Source organism: Carassius gibelio, chromosome A17 (genome assembly GCF_023724105.1).
Source record: "Carassius gibelio isolate Cgi1373 ecotype wild population from Czech Republic chromosome A17, carGib1.2-hapl.c, whole genome shotgun sequence".
Lineage (NCBI taxonomy): Eukaryota > Metazoa > Chordata > Actinopteri > Cypriniformes > Cyprinidae > Carassius > Carassius gibelio.
The window spans coordinates 20,842,827-20,865,818 of record NC_068387.1 but is presented as its reverse complement, the minus strand read 5'-3'; the positions used below and the strand labels follow the sequence as shown (position 1 = coordinate 20,865,818).

The 22,992-nt window shown below is 37.9% G+C and overlaps 1 protein-coding gene across 2 annotated transcripts in view; it reads left to right on the top strand.

Annotated features, from left to right (window-relative positions):
* LOC127933595 (EF-hand calcium-binding domain-containing protein 11) overlaps positions 1 to 12,688 on the top strand; it is a 47,595-nt gene extending 34,907 nt beyond the window's left edge. For both annotated transcript variants that reach the window (XM_052530669.1, XM_052530668.1), the window contains one exon: positions 11,855 to 12,688. In XM_052530669.1, the coding sequence (XP_052386629.1) occupies positions 11,855 to 12,011 (157 nt within the window). In that variant the 3' untranslated portion in view covers positions 12,012 to 12,688. The remainder of the gene's footprint in view (positions 1 to 11,854) is intronic.
* The last annotated feature ends 10,304 nt before the right edge of the window (positions 12,689 to 22,992 follow it).

Here is a 22,992-nt window from a genome sequence, read left to right as displayed (position 1 = left end):
GACAGAATGGTTGGGTGTCATTTAAATTTTGTTTTTGTTTTAAATAAACCATACGTAATCTTCTATGCCATTTTATATGTAAATATGCTACTTTATATTAATAATAACGTCAGTATAATTAATATTATTCTAAGTCAGTGTGCTTCTAGTTTATGGTATTATTTACACAAGTTATTTAAACTGTTAAGCTAAATAGTTGTTTTGTTGTTGTTGTTTTGTTTTTGTGGCTGATTTTTATATTTCAGCCATATTTGCATAAAATGTGTTTTATATATTATATAGTCTTTGTTTTGCAGGTATGTTTTTAAAGGACCACATTAAACAAAGCCCAATAATCCAAAATATAATCTGCAGAATAATAAATTGTCAAAATAATTGTTTGTTGCAGTCCTAAATTGCATTTTTTTTGTTTATTTATTTTTTAGCTCTAGTTTTTTAAAACTCCAGATATCACTCAAGAGGCTTAAAGACTGTAAATAAATTAGAGGAAAGGAAAAAGGAACTGCATTGCTCTGATATACTGTGGCCCAGCATGCAACCTAATTTCAACTAATTACCATCAGTCACCAGGCACAATGAGTTCTCAATGCAAAAAAAATATGCTATTTCCTTTAGTTTTTCATTTCTGAGCAGCATGTGTGTTGTTGTTGTTGTTGTTTTTTTGTCTCCCTGATATGTCTTGGTTTTTATTTCACTCTTGGTTGCCATAAACATCTTTTTATGCCTGATGCCTCATTTAAATCACATGTATTCTTTATGAAGATAAGTCATTGATATGATTTCTTGGATTTTTATCTTATTCTTTGTATCCTCTTGTAGTGACTTTATAGCTCTCTGTGCTTTACTGTTAACCCCTCATGTCCATGTTGAGAAGCCCTAAGGTCTATCAGCATCTATATCTGAGACCATAACTGGCTTCCTCCTTGGCAAACCCCCACTCACATTGCTGATCTCAAAGGCTTACATTGTTTCTGACATTTGCTGCAGTGCTCCACATTTGAATTTCCTCCCAAGCATGTGTTGACTTTTTGAGAGGGGGTGAGTAAGAGATATCGGAGAAACATCAAACGAATGCCTCTGTACGGACAATAGCTTGAATTGTTAGTGCAGTCGTCCTCAGGGGCAAAACATCTCTTAAATTATGTTTAGCATGATTTGCCATTGTGCACATCCCATGGGGGGGTTTCTTATGGCTATGACGACACTTTCTGTGGCCTTGGTGGGTTACCGATAACAAGCTGCAGAGGACCTCCGGCAACTTACCTAGAGCTTTGTTTTTTTATGTTCAGACCGTGTTTATCTAAGGCATTTAATATTTTTCATTCTGTAATCAGACTGATTATACTAAATCTTCTTACTGTGACCCTGAAATTAATTTCTTTGGTGTGCATCGTGTGTCAACCCTGGCACGATGAAAAGTGGCATATGTCTCAGTGGAGGGTCAGAAAATGCTATAACTGTATCAGAATCAGAAAGAGCTTTATTGCCAAGTATGATTGCGCATACAAGGAATTTGTATAAGTGACATAAACTTCTAGTACACAGAGACCACAACAACATAGACAAAAAAAAAAAAAATATATAAAGACAAATGTTGCAAAATAAATTGAAAAATAAATAAGGATATTGCAAATTTTTCTTGCATAAATAAGGAACAATTAACGGTTCATGAGTTAGATTGCTTGGGGGAAGAAACTGTTCTTGTGATTGGCTGTCCTGGTATTTGCGGCTCTGAAGTGCCGGCTAGATGGCACAAGTTCAAAAAGAGGATAACTTGGATGAAAGGGATCAATACCAATAATCCTTTCAGCAGTCTGAACCGTTCTCTGTGGTCTTCTCATGTCTGATTTTGTAGTTGAACCAAATCAGACGGTTAATGAAGTGCACAGGACAGACTCAATGACGGCTGAGTAGAACGGTTTCAGCAGCTCCTGTGGCAGATTAAACTTCCTCAGCTGGTGAAGGAAGTACACTGCTGTTCTAGACAGCAAAGAGAAATCAAATTAAAAACACAAATTCCCAACAGCATTCCGCAATTCCACTGATTTTGACAAAGTTGCATGTGACTCGTCTTGGTGGGCCCCCTTGCCCCTCCCAAAAATATGAAGGTCTTTCTATCAGTTGCGTCTGACAAAAGAAATCGCGACTTGCCACAGAAGCAGCAGAGGCATATTTTAAGACACAAAGAAAGCGCTTTCTTTTTCAGTCACAAAGCACAGAGGAACATCCAACAAGAGCACTAGAAGCTTGGAGGATCAGTGCGTTTTCTTCAGCTGGAGAGTACTGTGAAGCGCTTGATCTGAATATGTAACCGGAGCACTGTTGGAGAGTGTATCTGGGGTTCCAATCACAGAACATTTGTGTGGGGGATAAACTGTACATGGGCGAGTGGAGGAGTTTGACTGTGCATGTTTTGTCTGCTCAGAGATTTTCTCTCTTCTCTGCTCTTTATATTTTGATTTCATATTTCAGCTCCCCTCAGGTGAGCGAGATGAAGTGTTAATGGAGACCATGTGGAACCCTGGTGATGTCCCATCAGTCCACATGGCCCAGCTCATGCAGGAGAGCATCAGTCCTACTAATCAGTAGCGAGAGCAACGCACTCGGAAAGCTGCCATCCTTACCTCCTCAATACTAGGGTCATTTCATCCCCAGCAGGGCATCCTCATATGGAACCTCATTTCTCCTCTGGATTTCTCATCTGTGCCTGACTGGGCCCACATACTCCACACCCACTCTCTCTGCTGATCTTTAAAGTCCTGCTGTATAACCCAAAAATTTTACACTTGATTTGTAACCATGCCTCCTCCTTCAGACATGAGCAAAAATCGACTTTTGATATTATGGTAATTCGGTAGCAGGAGTTCTGCTTTTTGTTGTGAAGAGTGCACTCTCACCGTGTTTTCTCCATCAGGGTGTCAGCATTGGTGCGAAGCCAGTGCCCTGATCTGGAACTTTCTATGTGTATGCAGTGTGGTTGAATGGATACAAAACAAGATCGCTCACTGCAATCAACAGGGTGGGGTAAAATTCAGAATATAAGTTGCATCTATTTGTTCTTTGACTTTATTTTCTTTTGGATTTAAATTCAAATGTAATTTCTCACATGCAAATTCAAATGGCATTTCTGCATCTTTTTTACTACCTAAATTAAAATTCAGGATCTTGAGTGGATTTTAGAATTCAATGGCACACAACCCAAACCAGGGCTCAAGGCTAAGGATTTTTTCTACTTGCCCGGTCAGGCCAGTTGTTCAGTTTTTTTTACTTACCCTGCCAATATGTTCACTGGCCCTTCCACAAAAAAATGAATAGTTGCTATTATCTTTTTTATTATTATTATTATTATTATTATTATCTAATTAACATCTGGCCATGTTATTTTTTATTCTAAAAAATAAGCTTATTTGACACCAAAATTTTATTCTCAATTCTAATGTCAATACCACAGCAAAAACTACTAGCCTAACAAATATAAAATTCAAATGTTATTAAAGACAAGTGAACAGTAAATAATAAGAACAAATTAACTAGAACAAAGACACATATCAAATGATGCTTTAGGAAAAATAGCAGATGGGCTGAATGAGATGCAGATTCACTCTCTGACAGCTGGTGGCACTTATGGAACAGTAGAAATATAGCATTTCCTTGGTTACTGCTGTAAACAAAGCAACACTGAGCTTATTAACACTACTTAAAGTTTTGTGAGGTTTTTTTTTTTCGTTCAAGCGCAAGAAGGCTTGGAAATAAACTCAATTTGGTGTTCATGCCTTGTCAGAGAAGCATCTCTCTGTGTGCGCATTGTACACCCAAAAGACAGCGCATGAGTAATGAATGGATTTGTCTTTCACATCTTGCTTGAATGCTTTAAAATCGCTTGAATATTTAAATTGGCAAGGCTTAAAAACACATGCAAATTATAAACTTTCGTTGACGAATAAGTCAGCTGTCCTGAGTGTTTTTCACACTGTATAGAATGCAAGAGTACACTTTGTTTTTCCATTCCCCAACATAAAGGCACCAAATTACTTCAAATTACTTCAAGCACGTTTGTGGGCACCGGTGTGAAGTAAAATAGTTATGACATAACTTTCAAGGCAGTGGAAACTCTGACCAGTTCTAAAAGAGACCAGCTCCAGCTCGAGAACCATGAGCATGTGCCTGACTGATACCCTGGTTGTTGGCCTAAAAGCGAGGAGGTGCAGGAGATGTCTGCTCAAGTCTCTGCAGGGACACAGAAATGGATTGATTACCCAATGAGTCTGCGTTTCTGTGTTCCAAGCTTGACGATACAAACAATACTGGCAGTGATTCAATGGATTTATTTGTACCAGAGCAAGTTCCATGTTCGGCAGACATGTTCATTTTGTTTTCCGGAATGTGTCTTCGCTGGTAAGAAAATGCTGGTCTCTCTGTCTCACATTCCATCAAGAGGCTTTTCTGGAAAAGTTTATGAAGTGCAGAGAGAACTGAAGCAGCAGAAGTGTTTGAACAGAGCAGAAGAGTCAGTGGTCATCTGAATAGACTGTGACTCTCTCTCATTACACTGCCTGATTAAGCAACAAGAAAATGTTCACAATGAATCATTATTGTAAAGAGCCTCCAGTGCCTTCCCTCTCTTCCATTCTCACTCTCAGAGCAGTCTTTGGAAGTGGGATAAATTGTGGAGTAATATAAACAGAAGATTGGTCTCTCCTGGAGCAGACGATGATTGAATACGAAGGCCCCTGCGTTGGGAAGTGGGTTAACTCAAGGAGTTATTAAGAAGACGGCTGGAAATGACAGCGATGCCAAATGGAGCCAGTGGCTTGGGACGGGTTTGAAGCCAGGATGAGTTTTCAGGATAAGAGCTGGATTTAAATAAATTGACTTTCCCTTCCTGTGTCTAAAACGGATTGTTGTTGAGCGTTTTGGGGCCAAAGCAAGCGGTAAACATTCATTAGGAATCCATAGCCTTGGAACAAACCACACAGCTCCTCTCGTTTTCCTCTGCATGCTCCACAAAGCTTCATCGTCGTGACTTTCAATCCCAGTTACGTAATCCATTTACCACCTGTAAAGCTTTGAGGAAATTGCCTTCAATTGGTCAATAAGCTTTTTAAGGATGTCACACAGACATCTCTTTTAATTCTGTTTAAGAAGCTGCTGCGCCCAGGATGAGTGCAGATGTGGAAAGTCACAGCGATGTCCTATTAACTAAGTGAGCGAATCACAAGATGCACACTTCGTAATCATTAATCTCTCCTCCCGGTAAGCACATTCTAATTTACAACCACAAGCTGTGGGTTTACAGCCTAGTTTCGCCTTCATGGCTTTGTGCTGAAAACGTGTCAGGATTTTAAGCATGGCATAAATCAAACTGTGGCATTCTCCTTATTTTAGTGTGTTATATCCTAATGTCGGGTGCACAGAGAGGTGACTGGTTTAGGGTGGGTGTGTGTGCAATGGTTTTAGGTTGTGTTAGCTAGATGTGTGTTTGAGTTCATAATAATGTGTGTGTGTGTGTGTGTGTGTTTGTTTGTGTGTAAGTGAAAGAGAAAGAGACCGTTCATCTGACAGGCCATGAGTGTTGTTTGGCATGCACTCTCTCTGGGTGTGTGGGACTACTGGAACAACAGCTTAGTTTTCAGCGCACTCCTGTCAGACTGTTAAGAATAGACTGTCCTTGCTAACACTGCTCTTTTTCTTCCCTGGTGACTGGTGTTTGCAGACCACCTGTGCTGTAGAGAAGAGACAAATAGAGAAATGCAGATGGAAATATAGTTGTTGCGTGCAGTGTTTTGAGTGTATCCTATGCAACCACTCTCAACAGAAAGGATTAGGTCTGGTCAGGCCAGTAGTTTAGATTTATACTTGTATGTCATGCCTATTTGAGTGTATGTAGATTGTATATATATATATATATATATATATATATATATATATATATATATATATATATATATATATATATATATATATATATATATGGGAATGTTTGATAGATAAGATGATATTAAAATTACCTTGATGACAAGCAAATTTCACAGAAATCCAAAGTGCATACATTTGCAAGGCATAAAAATGCATGTACATAATAAAAAAGCAAGGTTGGCCTATTCACCCTGGGTCAAGAGACCATCTTTATTGTTGAGCCTTGGTATGTATACAGATAAAGTGCACTATTTTAATGATCTAAGCGTAAAGTGTAAAGCGCAGGTGCACTCAGGGCGTGTCCAAATCCACTTTTGCTATTTTAATGACGGAAAAATGGTTGGCGCACCCGGGCGCATGGTCTAAACTTGTTGCCCTATTCTCTTAATGAGTAATGGGTGTTTTTTGGACGTAACTTGCATTAAACCAATCAGTCTCATCTTCCATTCCCTTTAAGAGCCAGTTGCACTCGTGCCATGACGGATTTGCTATTTACACGGCGGAATTTGGCAAGTGCAAAGATAGAACGCGTCTCCGAGATGAAACGGAGCTGCTCATGTGCGAGCAAATAGATAGCCTAATTCTGATACATGCGATGACTATCCATTATGACTTGTAGGCATTTATATATATGTATATATATATATATATAGCCTACAAAAAAAATCTTATGCATTGCAATCCTTTAATTTGTAATATTTTGCATGTTTGTGTGCTGCTTTTTGTCCCTGTGTTTAATAAGCAGTGTGTATGCTCTTTAAATAACAAAGAAAAAACATTGCGCCAGACTTTAGACCAGGTTAGAGCTGGTCTATGGTGCAGTCTATTTTCAGCTCCTTAAAATAGCAATTCACCAGCAATGTACCTGAACACACCTCTTTTTTTGACCAGCACGCCCATGGGCGCAAAAATGAGCGCAAATGCATTTGCTAATTAAACGACTGGACGAGAAAATGTGAATGGCGTCGGACTGACACTAGCAATTTTATGTATTATGTGTATTATAGGGCCCAAAAAATGGTTTTCATCTTTTTCATCTTTACAGGTCTTGGCTTGTAATATTACACACTCAATAACTCAAACACTGCAGCGTTGCTAATCGCATGTATTGTCTAAAAAAAATAACATTGCTTAGGTACATATATGATTAGCATTCCTCATGCTTAAGCAGCTTGAGGGATTATGTATACACGCATGAGGACGAGATGTGTAGATTCTTGTTGTACGCTGCCAGAATTAACCTGCATCTTGTTTGTAGGCTCGACAGGTAGCTGTGGAGCTGGAAGCCAGCCGCCCCTGACAGCGGCATCAATATCACGTCTGGGGGCCACAGGCGGGGAAGAAATTTCTGCTGCACATTTCACAACTCCCATTGATACTTTCAGCAGTTGCCATGACAGCAACGTGCAGTGGTTTTAATGGAAGTGATTTTGTTCATATAAAATTGAGCTCTGGCCGTAACATCTCTCCCACGGTGCAGCAGGTCTTCATTTATCACAGGTGAAAATGCAGCTCTTCAGGTTCCCAACCCCACCCCTCTTTGTGCACTCTTATTAGGACAAAAGAACAGCAAATAAAATGAAACAGGCTTAGGAGCCATGATGTGCCACAATTAAGACACAATCAGAGCACATCTCAGCAGTGCAGTGGCTCTTTCCCTACCCACCGGCTTGCAAGAGCAGAAGGTTTTCTTTTCTACAGTGGCATGCATCTTTGATTGCTTGTTGAGCTCCTGTGCCCTCTGCATATCCAGAGATCTGTCGCATTGTTTATTTGAAGTAGAACCTGATTATGTCTGTTTTCTCCTTTTTGGATGATGAAACAATGTGTTAGAGAAGATGACAGTTATCTACAGATACTTTAACTGTCTCATAGTACAGGGGTTTTCAGTCTGCAAGGCCATTTCACTGGAAAGAATAGTATTATAAATACTATATATATCATAATTTTTATGATTTTAATTTACAGTTTCATTAATCATGAGACTAACCATGATTATGTAATTCTGTTGTTTTTAGCCATAATAATTCAAATTCAAATCTATACTAAAATCTATGGAATGGTATTTATTGTCTGAAGTGGTATGCAAATTCATTTGAATTAAACTGAAAATTGTTATATCTTTTCATGCTTATACAGGAGGCATGTGTTGGGGTCGTTGGCATCAAAGTTTGAAAACCCGTTTTAACATTTTCATATTGTTCTGTGTCTTAGAATAAAAACTGTGCTGCTGTAGAGAAAAGTTACGCCAATAGAGCATCTTTTCTTTCAGGTTTGTGCAGGGTCAGTACAGGAGCAAGGCGTGCATTTTCTTGACAGTGACAGAGTAGCACTTGCAGTCTGCCAGGCTTCTCCTCCCCATCTCCCAAAATGTTTCAAAATGAAATAAATAAAGAGAGCAGAAAAAAAGAACATCTGAACACCAATCAGAAGAATACACCTGTTCCTGTGGGCTACACTGATGATGTCATCACCCGCCTCTTTCCATCTCCGGGGAAGGCTGCAGTGTCCTCCACAGGGAATCCTGGCACGGAGGTGTGAGACAAACGAATCGTCTAGGCAATATTTATCTCACTTATGGCCATCCAACACATTGCTGCCGAGCAAATCTTGCCCACTCTCTCACAATTCCATGCTGATTTCCATCCCAACACAAATCCTGTGTGACTAAGAAGACTGGCTCATCGTGCTCACTACGCTCAGGTTCCATCTCGCCGCTCTGTGGTGCGTTATCAGAAGCGGCGCAGATCACACACAGTGAGTGTTTCGTAGGAGTCGTGGCCTGGGCGGATGACTTGGCAGGTTCTCGGCTGAGTTGATTAGCTGAGCGTTCACAGATACAGCAGCCACACTGCGTCGTAATAAGAACAACATCCGCGAGCCATGCGCCATTATTCTGATTACAACGGTATTCTAGCTATGGCAATGTGGTAATTAGAGGATCTGCATGCTTCGATGAGTCTTCATCGCTGCTCAGCCCCAAAGATATTCCTCATCTCTGGCTGAAGGCTAATAAGCACCCAAGCAGACACTTGTGCACATGGAATGGCAGGCCCATTTAGGGACCAACAACTCAGCCCTTCTTAAAAGTAGTTGGCCACCATCTGACAGTGGTCTGAATCTGACACTGACAATTCAAGGGTTTGTTCACACAAAAATAAAAACGGTCATCATTTACTCACCCTTGTGTTGTTTCAAACCCGTAAGACTTTTCCTGTGGAAGATATTTACGTTTTGGACAACTGATACATTTCTCAAAATAGCTTCTTTTGTGTCCTGCAGAATCTCAAAATGTCTTTAATAAGATTGAATGGCATACAGGTTTGGAATGACATCATGTTTTATTTTATTTTTTATTTGTTTTGTGATTTATGAATCATTGGAAAGCACACGTTAACAGTTTAATTGGCCTGAAACACTGCCTTGTAAAATTGACTGCATTAGCATATAGAGTGTTTTTTTTCTTATGTACAGAAAATGGACATTATAATACAAACATAAAACTGAAAAGAGAACTGAGTCAAAATCAGATTCTATCAGAAAATCTGTGTAAGTACACAGCCGTATTGTTACCTTCATTCAAACAATAGATCGTTTATGGCGACTCCATTGAAAGGGCTTTGATTGACACTGCCATGTTAACTACAACAAGCAGCGTATGAAAGAAGAGACAGCTAAAATATCACTCGTCTGTCTCTTCCTGCTGAGCTAGACCGTGAAGACTATACAGTCCCTCCATGTCCAGTACTGTGCCCTCTTTTATGACAACCTGTCAGTCTGTTTGATGCAAAGCCCTAGCTCTAATATCACATCACTCAGTCAAACATGGCAATGCCGGAATTGGTCCTCTTCGCTACGTAAATTAGATTGTCAGTACACTCAATCCTCTTCACGCGTGATTATACTCAACCTTGTCACACTTTAATTGCAACCTCTTGATTGCAGGCTAGCAAGAGAGATATGTTGCCTTATTTATCTAATCAGTGGGAGTAGTACAGGTGTTCAAAAGCTGTACGTGAAGTTTCAAGCAGTCATTCTCACTCTTTGCCATCATTCTTTCTGTTGAAAGCCTCGAAGAGGTGCGGAGGTTCATGCTTGATGTCTCAACGGTCCTCCTCCATGGGGAGGACTTCATTAGTATCTAATTAGATGTGTGGTACACTTCCATTTGAATGTGAGTCACCGGCATGGAAAAAGGAAGTGTGATTTTCCAGTTGCTGGATGGTTAATGTTATTTTAATTTTCCTCCCTGTTGCTACCAAATTTCCCTCACATCTGCTGCGTTTGCACACGACCAGTCTGCTGTTGAAAGTAATAGAGAAATCACCCCAGTGAGTGAGAGGCAGGAAAATTCCAGCTCCCTCTATATCTTTCCCCTTATGTTTGGTCTACCTCATCTGCAATTGGAGGAGCAGTTTCCCTGTGGCGGTTTTTATCTGCATTAATCTTGGTCTTGGTAAAAAACATCCGCTTAATGAGTTTTACGTGATTGCAATCTGATTCTGTGCTTGCAGACTTGCGTGATACACTGTAGACGATAAACAGCTGAACCAGGGATGGCCAAAAAGCAGGAAATAAAGTTCTCTCTCCAGCAGAATAGCTATTTTAATTTCATCTTTGAAACAGGAAGTGAGCACTGAGAGGAAGAACTGTCCACCTCTGCTCTTTGGACACAATTCAATTTGCTCACACTGTCTTTATCTGCTCGTTATGTCAGATTGTGGATTCGTTTTTTTTTTTTTATATGCTTCAGTGTGTTTGCTTTTACTTTTTGTATCAAGGGACTTTTTTGGTGATTGCTCCAGTTTGAAAAGCTAATTTAATTTCTAAACTGGTACTTCCTGAAATTCATGGCTTTTTACTTTAAGACCTTTAGTCGGAGTCAAGGCGTTTTTGCCTGCCACATGACTTCCCCCTCAGGACTCATAAAAGACTCAGTCAGCTCAAAATGAGCAGCTCTCCACACATCTGCCACCTGCCCAGGGAATGACTACCACCAGGAAGTGAAATAAGTTGGACGCTGACTCGCTCAAGTCAATCAGACAGCACTTACTTGCAAGGTTAGAGTGTATCAGTCACTTTCACACCTGAGAGTTTAAATACATCTACCACCTCTACAGGTATTCAACTGTGTCGGCCCACAATGATACAGTACTTGACTACACCTGCTAAACCAGAAAACCTCCACAACTCATTTGTCGTCATATTTATGGATTATCAGATTGCATCAACTGCATAAGAGCATTTGAAAAGGAATGCTATTGCAGGCCATGTTAGTGATGAAGTGCCTGGGATATAGATCAAAGAAAGGATGTCATTTTGAATTTGAGCGAGAGAGCTGAAGCATTGCATATTACTTGCTCTCCTGCTATTCAGTTTAAGTTTATATCAAACGCTGACAGATACTCAATAGTGTTTTCTGAGTTTAATATTGCAGAGGACTTTGCCCCTCACTTCTTTGCTTTTTTTGATGCCATTCTGAAATTCAGCTTTAGTCTGAATGCTTTTAAAATGTACAAACTAATCAGATCTTATGTGCATTATGTCCTTAAATGTCTTATAATGATTTGACTCAAAAAGTCGAGGGGTAAGATGGTGTAGGATTTACTCCGGGGTAAGATCTCTCACCACTTGACCACATGTCACTAAATATTAACACATTTTGTTGTTGTTTTTGAATTTTTGCGCTCTTAATATTCTTTCACTTTATGTCTTTAAATGTCTTTAATATTTTGAACATTTTGAATTATTCTTTCTAAAGAGTTTGTGCTTTTGCTTGTACATGCAATCAATACATCTCCAAATATGGCTGTTTGGATACAATAAATGGATACTTTTCTTAAAAGGGGCATCTTCCTCCATCTTACCCTTCTATACTTGCTTGTTGATACACTAACATTAACACATTTATTTGTTGTCCATTTATTTAATTGTACAGGCATGCAGATCAGGATTCTGATGGTCATATCAGCTTCAAAGACTTTGAAAATGTCATCAGCTATGGTTTGGCGAACATCTGCAGCTCCACACAATATAAGAGTCTGGAAACTGCTTCTGAAAAAAAAAAACATCAAACTAGATCACCCATAAAATAACCTTGCAATTGTTTTCCCTCCTTTTGGCTTTCAGTATAAAGCTTTGACAGTCAGCTGTTCACATTGACTCTCCAAAAGATAATTGTTAGCAATTTAGAGAACACTGTTTTGGCCTTGTCTGCTGAAAGGCAGAGTAACCTCAAATGCTTGATACTTGGGTTTGATGATGAGTTTTGATGTTGTATCGATCCATCTGGACTGAGGTTGCACCATGTAATAGAGAAGCACACATTCTATTGTGCAGTTGCCTTACAAACTACATTAAATTTAAGGAAACCTCTCAGGGTCTACTTCATTAGGTGCGGAAACAACATTCTTGTCCCAGCTTTCTGATATTGTGTACTCTGTGTCTCTTAAAATAAATTCTATGAGTTCTGTCACCCCATTTTATGGCAAGTAAGGGGTCGAATCTTTACAATTCTTCTTCCTCATTCAATTTCCATCTGCAAAATAGGCAGTTTGTCTTAAAATTGAATATTAACTATCCTATTCAGATTCTGTTTTTGCAGAACTCCCTGCTAGTGACATACAGTATATTAAAAAGCCCAAGCGTACTCGTTCAGGGAGGATTTTAACCAACTCGTCTTGTTATATGTGATTATGGAACTGTAAATACTTGTTTGTGTTTCGAGAGATTTGCTGCACTCCCATCTGAATAAAGATTCATTTTTTTGTAATCACTCCCGAGTCTTCATCTGTATGACATGACGCTCATTCTATCCACAATCCATTAGGCGGCTCAGGAGGCATCAAGTAAGGAAATGGCCTTGGAGAAAAATAATCAAATTCAGTTTTAATCAAATACGTGCTTAATCCACTCATAGGTTCATTTTTGGGAATGGCCCGCTGTTCAAATATAAACAGAGAGGCGCTAGTTTAATCTTCACTTTCCACTTTGAAACTCGATACTTGCCGTATTGTGATGTGGAAGAGAGCACGCAACACGTGAGCTGAGGAAAAAAGGTAGAACTGTCTTGCCACGTGGCATCAATCTAAGACTTGCCAAAAGTGCAAAGAGATGTAGAATAACACATTGTGTGCCTGTTGTTTATGCCAGCCATTTGAGGGAATAGAACATGTTTCTTTGTGTTCTCCACTGATGTCGATAGCTTTCTATGTTTCTCATTTGTTTTCATGCCATGGAGCTGCTATGAGCTGATCGCGAGGAAAAGAATTCAACAATTGACAGTTGTGGATGACCAAATGCATTTGTAAATTATTAATTACTTTAATTATTTGAAATATTTGAAAAGTTATATTTATATAGTAATTAATATTTGAAAAGTCAATTACTGTACTTTACATTAGATCTCTTACTTTCGTTCAATGTGATGTGCACATGTGAGTGTCTGTTTCCACAAAGTTTTAGGTTTGCATGTGTCATTGGCTGTTTAGAAGAACCGCATGTCTATGTATCATCAATAGGACCTGCTTGTACCAACTCGGTGTATTTGTATTGAAATGGGCATGAGAGAGAAACAAGGTCCCACCTTGTTTGGTGGAGGAAGAACAAGAGAACATGGTAAGGATGACATATCATTAATCAGGACTGGCAGATAGAAATGAGGGACCTTGCTCTCTGCTCAACCTGCTAGCAAAAAGAGAGCTTCACCACAGAGCGCTCTATCTGTGGAGGACGAGAAGCTCTGTTTCAGTCCATTTGTGCCGTATTTGCAGGGTTCTTGTGTAGTTTGTTTCTGAGCCGACCTGTCACAGGCTCCTTGTTCATTCTGTTGTCACCTTTGCTACTGAAAGTCAAGTCATTGTTAACATGTAAAGCAAAATTTAAGGGTAGTGTGTTTGAATAGAAGACTGTGCAGATGGTCCAGAAATTTAATGTAATAGGTATTTTTGAGGTTGAATGGCCAAATATGCACATTATAATGAAAACATTGGAGCCGTGGCCTAACAGTTGACCCAGCAGGTGCTTTGAACCCAAAGTATTCATGTGAATGACACAAGTTAGTATCAATCTTGTAGATTTTCTCATATTTCCAACCTTCTTCATTTTTTCATGTCACCTCTTCCATTTTTTATCAATCAATAAAAGGCCAAAAAGAACAAGAAAAAAGAGATTTTACATCATATTTGCTACACTCAAAAAAATAAGTCGTTGGTCTAACTTAATATAATTATGACACCTATTTCCACACATTTGAATGGTGTTGTCTCAACTTAATTTAGGCAAATGGAACCCAAGAGCAAAATTCATTTTGAACCAACAAGATCAAATCATTTTCATTTGAATCATATTATCATATTTATCTGTAAACTATTTAATCTTGTTGAGCCAATTAATCTTAATCACTTAATTTAGAAAACCAGAAATATTTTGGCAAATACTATCGTCAAGTTAATTGTACAACTTTATTTACATCAAACAAATGTTTAATTATTGACATGTCTATCAAAATGTAATTTACTGCACAAATAAAATGTTCTCAAAATGAATATCACAAGTTTCTCTTTATTCTTATTTCAAGGCAAATTTGCAGGTGAAAAAATACAAAACATACCATCCAAGATTAACAATATTATATTTCAATGTATATGCACAGTTAATACCTTCTTGAGTCAAGATTTAGTCTTTTGAGAATACACACGTAAGGTAACTTACTCCAACATCTTGTTCTTAAGGGCTTGTACTTTTGGTGAAAGTTTTTGTCCATCCAAGATAAAGAAAACTTTCTGGATGACCTCAAATGTAGCTTTGAGTTCTTGTGGGTAGCTGAGGTTCAAGACGTGAGTAAGTCCAAACAGCGTGGCCACTGCTACACGTTCTTCAAAGAGCAGAGCACCTCGGTCCCTTCAATCAGGATACCAACGTCCACAGGTTTATCTCCTGGTTGGCGTCTATGGATTGGACGATGTAGATCCCCATTACCATCTGATCTATGGCTTCTTTAGCATTCATCCAGTCGCAATCCTGGGCAAGTCAAATAAAATGTGTTTAGTGTGTAAAACAACAATATTTTTTAATGACCGTAAACATTTGGGGTGCAACAGTTCAAAATGCTCATGGTTCGGTTCGTATCACGGTACGGTTAAGTATGTGCTATGTTCAGGGTACAATTAATAAGAACAAATAATCTAACTACAAGCAACATTACAAATAAATACAATAGATCAAAGATTCAAATAAAATAAACAGTGTTTTTCAGTTTTTTTCAGGTATCTAACAGTAGTTTTTTTTTAGGTACAGAAAATGGATAATCAAATATAAAATAACACTGCATATTATCTTTACTGAATAAATTAAAGATTAATCATTATTGAAGTAACATCAGCTATTCAGTCAAGAGCAGTTAGTAATTTCTTTGTCATTTCTTGTGTGATTTAACATTAAAAACACAGGCAGTGAGAATAGTTTTTTTGACGATCCAGTACATACTGTTACACATACAATGTCTTTCTCTTTTAATAAAACTTCAATTTTTGTGAATTTGAAAATGAATTTGGCCTCTGAAGCACAAGACTTGAAAGAGAACTCAGTATTTGCACGTTTTCTGAAAAAAAAAAAAAACGTGCAAGCTTTGGATGAGCACACTCACAAATCATCTCACAGTTCTCTTTTGCATCTTGCTCCTGAATGTTTAAGTTAGCAAGGCTTAAATGAGTTTCGTTTACACAAAGATTGCAACAGCATTCATGACTAGACGTTAGAGCAGCATACGGCACTCGCATTGTCATTAGAGGTGGACCGCGGTTCAAGTGCGTGCCGAACCGTAAGTAGAGAACGGTACGGTTCGATTTTTTACAGAGAACCATTGCACCCCTAGTGAACATATGAAAACTGTAACAAGTGTGCAAAACATAACGTAAACATGAAAGTGAAGAAGAGAAAAGCAGTTGCTTACATTGTACTCCTTAAACAGCTGTAGATGGTCCTCCTTTAAGTATACACACAGTGCTTTGAGGATGCATTCTCTTTCCATGTCTACGCTGTTGTTCTGTAAAAAAAAAAAAAAAAAAATGCACAAAAACATTGATTATTTGACCATAGCATATCGATAGCCTAGTATAACAGGACATACAATCTGTATGAAAGTTCAACCAATAATAAAAATTCTATCATTAATTACTCACCCTCGTGTCATGCTCAAAGACATCCGTTCATCTTTGGATCACAATTTTTTTTTTTTTTATGAATTTTGAAAGTTTTCTGTCCCTCCATAAACAGCTATGCAACTGAGACTTTGATACTTCAAGAAGTACATAAAGAGATCATAAAAACGAATCCATATAAATTGAGTGGTTTAGTCACATTTTTCTGAAGACTCGCTTTATATTATGAACAGATTTAGATTTGGGTTTTATTCACATATAAACATTAATCAACTCGCACATCAGTTGTGGTGAACGGAAGCATAAGCATGTTTGTTTGACATGCGAGAACCAATGAGGTTCATTCTCGTTACACAGCACGTCTGAGCTTCTGTTTTTGGGCATCAATCAGGTTCAGCTGACCTTCCATTGATGTTTGCTGATCAATGTTTATATGCAAGTAAAAGCCTAAATTAAATCTGTTCATCATACTTTCGAACATCGAACTTATTAAGCATCAAAGTCTCAGTTGTGTCGCTGTTTATGAAAGGACAGAAATCAAAAAGATCTTCATTTGTGTCCCAAAGATGAACGAAAGTCTTCCGGATTTGAAACGACATGAGGGTAAGTAATTAATGACCTAATTTTCATTTTTGGCTGAACTAACCCTTTAAGAACATCACTAATACAGCTTACCACATTAAAAATTTACTAAAACCCAAGCATGGGATGCTGTTTATTGCTCTTGTAAAACCTGTAAAATAAAAAAAAAATATATAAAAATCATTTTTACATAAATTTGTAGTGTTCATCTTTACCTGAACAGAGAAATCTACTGAGATTAAAATGCCTGAATGAAATGGCTAATTTTATAACTGAAACAAACTAGTAAAATAACTATCAAATTGTATGAAATCAGAAAATTACAATATCCATTTCTATGTTGGTTATGAAAACATTGGGTATTTCCAAGCACACACTAATAAAACACTTTAAACTTTCCTTTATTTTATTACAATAATAAATGAGCCATTTTTCTAAACCCATTTAAGAACATACTTAATACAACTTACCATGTGAAAAAGTAAACTATAACCCAAGTATAGGGTGCTATTTAATGAGCTCTTGTAAAAACCTGTAAAATAAAACAAAGTTTACATAAATTTGCAGTGTACTTGTATTTGCCTGTACAGATGTTTCACCTATTACATGCTCAGCAACAGTAAAATTATATATACAAACACAAAACAATTCTGAAGAAAACGGGCGATCCTGCTCTACCGACGAAACCGAGGCTGATTTATGTCGCATTTTCCTGTGCAATATGCATTCAAACTGAAATCAATATAAAATGTAAACGCTGGCCGGAAGGGAAGTTTCGATCATTATATTTCGTACAAACAAATATCAAATTGTCTTTAAATCATTCTCATTTAATTACAGCAACTGTAACAATAATACAACGTAATACAATAATGTGCAGTAGCAATTCCAACACACAGTAATAAGATTAAAGTATAAATATCACGTTTAAGATCACAACTATAAAACATTACGAATTTGAACATGTAACAGAAGTGAGGGAATCCCTCACGGTCACAGTATTCATCAGTGCGAAATAACAACGCATGCACCCTAATCCTGTGCGATCATAGTCAAATGACGCATGCCTTGTACGCATGTGCTCTATACGGTATTCCACGCCGCCTGGCTGCTTGTTGATTAACATCAAGCATATCATCGTATTTACATTGACATCATTCTTGTTAATTCGTTTTTACATTAATTCGCAGTGTTCTCGTCTTTACTTGTACAGAAACATCACTTAACAGTACGGTCAACAACAGTAGCCCGAATACGTTAACTGAAACAATCTAGTAAAATAACGCTTGCAACAGGAATTAGAACTAAGCAACTACCGCATTAATGTCAAATTATGTACATACATGCAGGTGTTTATATCGATTTACTATGTTTTCATCGAGTATGAACATGTGACTAATAGAGTAGTTCAAATATTCCAATAAGCGGTCAAATATCCGCTTAATGTTGAATTCTGACTGATTTAAATAGTTTTACTCTCTATCAGCACAATGCAGACAAAGATAATAAAGGATTTTTGAACTTACCAATTCTACAGCATTCCACCAAAGACTGGACTCCATCACGTAATGGCGCCCGCAATAACTGACGAGGTCACATGGATTTCCTGTCATCAGCGCATGCGCAAAAGTAGTAGTTTGACTCGAATCATTATTTTTTGTTGTTTCGACACAAATGAATTGAGCTCTTTTAAGGTTGTATGGATTTAGTTCAGACTGATTTAAAATAATTGTGTACATCCCTTAAACTGATTAATTTTATTTGTTTCAAAATGCTCTATTTATTTTTATCGAACAACACCCAGATTTCATTTTTTTGAGTGTACTCGGGGAAGGCTTGGTGACCAAGTGTATGTAAGGACATACATTAAACCTTGCTTTCTAATCTGAGATAATGGCTGTGATACTTTTATGTAATCTGAATGATCGAGATTAAGATTAATAGAGAAAGCCGCCTAATTATAAATTCTCAATTTTGCTTTTGGTAAAAAGGAAATTTGGAGAAAAATAAATTGTTTGCTCCAAGCTAGTTTTTGTAAAGGCTTACAGTCACTGATAAATGCTGACAGTGAAGGCACATTCCAAGGCGCTATGAGCATATTGATTTCCTTATGGGGGGCCTATTAAACATGATTAATAGATACTTTCCTCTTTTTCTTTCTCTTAAGCTGTGTTTAGCCACACAAGAGCCCAAATGTAATGGAGAGAATGGATGAAAAATGACGGGTGATTTACTCAGAACTCCGATGAACTGACAAAACTGATGCGGCGTCTCCTCACGGTACCCTAAATCACTCATCACGGTCAAAAATTAAAGATGTGTTCTCCGTTTATTTGTGTATTAGCTTAATGAGGTATGAAACTGCTACATGGGTGGAATGAGACCACTTTACGTCTTCGGTTTTGAAGGGTTGTTTCAATTGATTTTTTCCCCCTTATTTTATGCGCCACTCCAAAAGATTTTTTATAGGTTCAGGAAATCCAACAGCTCTTTGAAACCTTTATATCCAGATAAATGTTTTATTTGCTTTGCTGCTGGTGTTTCCAAATGGAATTGCAATGAAATGACAAATATGTTTTCGAACAGATTTCTTGAACAATCACTTCTTCTGCCATTGGACAAACTGATAGTCCTGCTCTAAACTCACACCATTGGTGAACTGATGTTGATGGTAAGATTTACAAAACAAAACTCACAATCAGTCAAGTGCATGGTGTAGAAATGAATGGATCTGCTTTATGTACATAGAGAAACAGCACATGCATCATTAGTCAATTAGAAATTTACCCCTGATTAGTCTTTGAAGTCACATTAATGATGCAGTTACTCTGAAGTCACTTTAATGAAGGCACTTGATGTAATATTGTAATATATCAATTGAGATGCCATAGTGAGACCTTGATATCACAGAGGCTCTGAAATTATACATTCAAGTCACTTTCTTCTGAAATTATTTAAGTTAATTTCTGTTGAACCTGATCACGTAAAGAAGGCATTTGGTGTTGAATGCAACAAATGTGGCCTTCATGCACCCCACAAGATTCGTTTTACTTCATTCCTTGGTGGCTGGGCATAGAGTCTCTGAACTCTAATTATATGTGCAAACAGAGCTGAAGCCCATATTACTGTATCACAGAGGGTTTGGCTCAATTAGCTTGTGTAAATATCACACTGGCAGCCACTGAAGAGCCTCTTATCACCGTATTATGTTTAAAGGTGCTGTTCTGTTTCACTGCCTTTGATTCATTATTGCACAAACATTAAATCATTCTGTTTTAACAAGCCTCTTCTGTTTCTGCGCTAATTAATTAAAGCTCATCAGTAAATGTAATATCAGGATACGATGCATTCACATCATCCATTTGATGCATTTGCTCTTTTACCGATTTATGCATTTTATCAGTATCATGGACAAATGGCTGACAAAAGCGGATTTGTCTTGTATGTTCCCTGATACTCTAGTCAGATCATCCATATTTCCCAGATTAATCAATAATTGCAACCCATGGTCCCCCGTATGATGGATGTTAACTTTATGTTGAATGACAGTAATTTACTGGCTAATAAAATTAAAGTTTTCTTTGTTATCAAGTCCACTTATTTCCACATGAAGTTCTCCCTTTGTCATTATAGCAAAGGTAAGCTGTTTGGCCAAATTAATCATTATAATACAACACTGATATGCCGTAATAATGATAAGCCACACTGCATGTTAGTTCTTCAACATGTTGTCTGTTTCGCTCAGCAGGTTGCATATGTTAATGCTCAACAGGCCTGTCCAAATGGGACAAACGGACCAGATGCATCTCTCATCAATTCACTCTGCTTGTCTCTGTGCGGTCTTTCCAGTAGTTTGTGATGCATGGCACATGGGTCCACTAATGACCAACATCAGCGTTCAAGCCAAGCTGGAAGATTAACCAGCTCCTGACTTATTATTGACATTGATAAAATAGGGACACAGACAAATACACAGACTATTTAGGAAGAGTAGACAGCCAGTCCGTTGGAAGAAGGTCATGTTTATTTATGGCACAGCTGCATAAAGCAATAATAACAACCAACTCAGCATGCAGACTTTGTTGAAATCAGAACTGGAGTTTTGAGGCTTTTTTGTCTGTTATCCATTTACCTTTAGCATGTCCCACCCCAAAATTTGTGTGTACATTACAAATTAATTATAGTAATTTATTTTATTTATTTATTTAGAAATTATAGATATTTATTTTACTTTAGATTTATTAATAAAAAAAAAACATAATTGTAAATATAATATATAATTTAATTTTAATTATTATGTTTAGTTTATTTAAAAACCTGCTTAATTTAAAGTTTTTTATTTTTTTAATAAAGCATCAATTGTCACCTTTTATGAATTTTTTTTCAGTAATGGAAGTCACATATTCGTGATCTAAACTCTAAGAAACTGTTCATGCATTCAAAAAAGGGAAAGTAGTAGAGTTCATTAATTTGAGAGGGGTAATTAATCTCTTACACCAGGAAGAAACCCCTGTATATAATAAATGACCGAGAAGGTTCATAGAGGGCAATCAGACTATCACCATTGATTCTACACGTTTTGATCAGCATTACTCCTGACGTCATGTGTTAAGATGCACATTGCAATGATTCCTTCAACTCATCAACCAGCATCAAATTAGCCTCTCAATATTTCAAACCTGAGGAATAAGCACTCGTGTTCACTGATCTAAGAGGCAATTACCTGGAGCTGAATTCTGACCTCAAAAGGTTTCAAGCACATGAAGAAAATGAACGTCACATATCTGGAGTTCTTGGCGCGGAGAGCATACAGGGTGACAGTGAGAAAACAAAAAGATGGAGGGGAGCAGGAGGAGGAAAAGTGGTACGTAAAGTCGATCAATAAAGAGAGATCAATGCTTTTGTGAGGACTCGAGCAGACCCTTGGGAGTTTTGGCTACGGAGAACATGGCAGAGTATTGTGTCTGTAATCTCCTTCTCTCTTTCTGTGTTTTCAGAGAGGGCTCCATTTGGAGAGCGGCTTCACACTGGCCCCACACTTCTGGCCCACTTTTAAAGAAACTAGTTCCTTGCCTTTGCCTCAGGCATGAATGAATCATAAATTTGAAGGAGCGGGATTCTAGAGAAGGCAGAGTCCTGTTAATGCCGTGCTGACTAATATGATGTGACTGGTTACAGAAAATACATATCTTGCAGCAAATCTGATGAGAACTCCCCAGGGGAAGGAAGAAAATATAGTTTTCCAATATACTGGGGTAAGCTGCAATTTATTTGTTTTGCTTGTTTATCGATCACTGTGATGAATATGAACCTACAACTCTCTGTCTGTCTGTCTATCAATCTATCTGTGGATAATGTACTGTAATGTCAGTAATGTTATGATAAGGGTGAAAGGCAAACATTATAAATGTTGTTCATTCCTCTCATTAATGTTTAACCTCCATTGCCATATAGTAATCAATGGTTTCATCTAATATTTGTATTTATATTGAAAATGGTAGCCTGAATAGATTTCTTAGAATGAATTTAGTGCAATTTTGTCAAAAGAGCAAAATCATTTCTATAATAAAACCATGGTAAAGAGTTGCATGCTAAGTTTTGCAGCCATATTTGTAATCATTTTCTTTTGTTTCAAATGTGTGCCTTGCACATAACTGCTGATAACCCCACTGTCAATAAAAGAAATGAATAGTCTAGATTCCACTCAGTTGTTACCAGCTATTAAATCTCCGCTATGCTCCACAAATTTTAATATACCACATTAATTGAAACCCACCATGTCCTTGATCCAAATGCCTGTGGCAGGCTGTTGGGGCTGTAGTACAATAGGTAAGTGTAGGTTGTGTGTGAGGATTGAGTGGACAAAAGACCCAATATTTCTCTGCGTAAATGACCCACTTGGGCTTTAGGCCATTAGCCGGGCGAGGATCTCAACAAATTATGCCATCTGCACTGTGTGTGTCCCCTGCATGAGGAATGGGAAAAAACAATGGATGGATTACTGTGGCCCGCATGGTTGCATCAGGATGTGCCTGGTGGTGAAAGCCCCTGGATGCTTAAAGAGCCATCATGTGTCATATACAAAGGTTTGGACTCACAGGAACTGGTTTTATGTCCTTAGCACAGTCATCAAAAAAAGGCAGTCCTGCATTATTAAAGCCTGCTTTCTAGAGACACCAGTTCACATGACCTGTTCTGTGTTCCAGCAGTACATTTATCAGAGATGGTTCCATCTACAAGTGCTTTTCCCTGAGAAAGAGCGAGACAGACGGATGGATGGATGGAGGGATGGCAACATTAGTTTCCTGTTCATGCTGCGTTTGTTGTGTGAAAA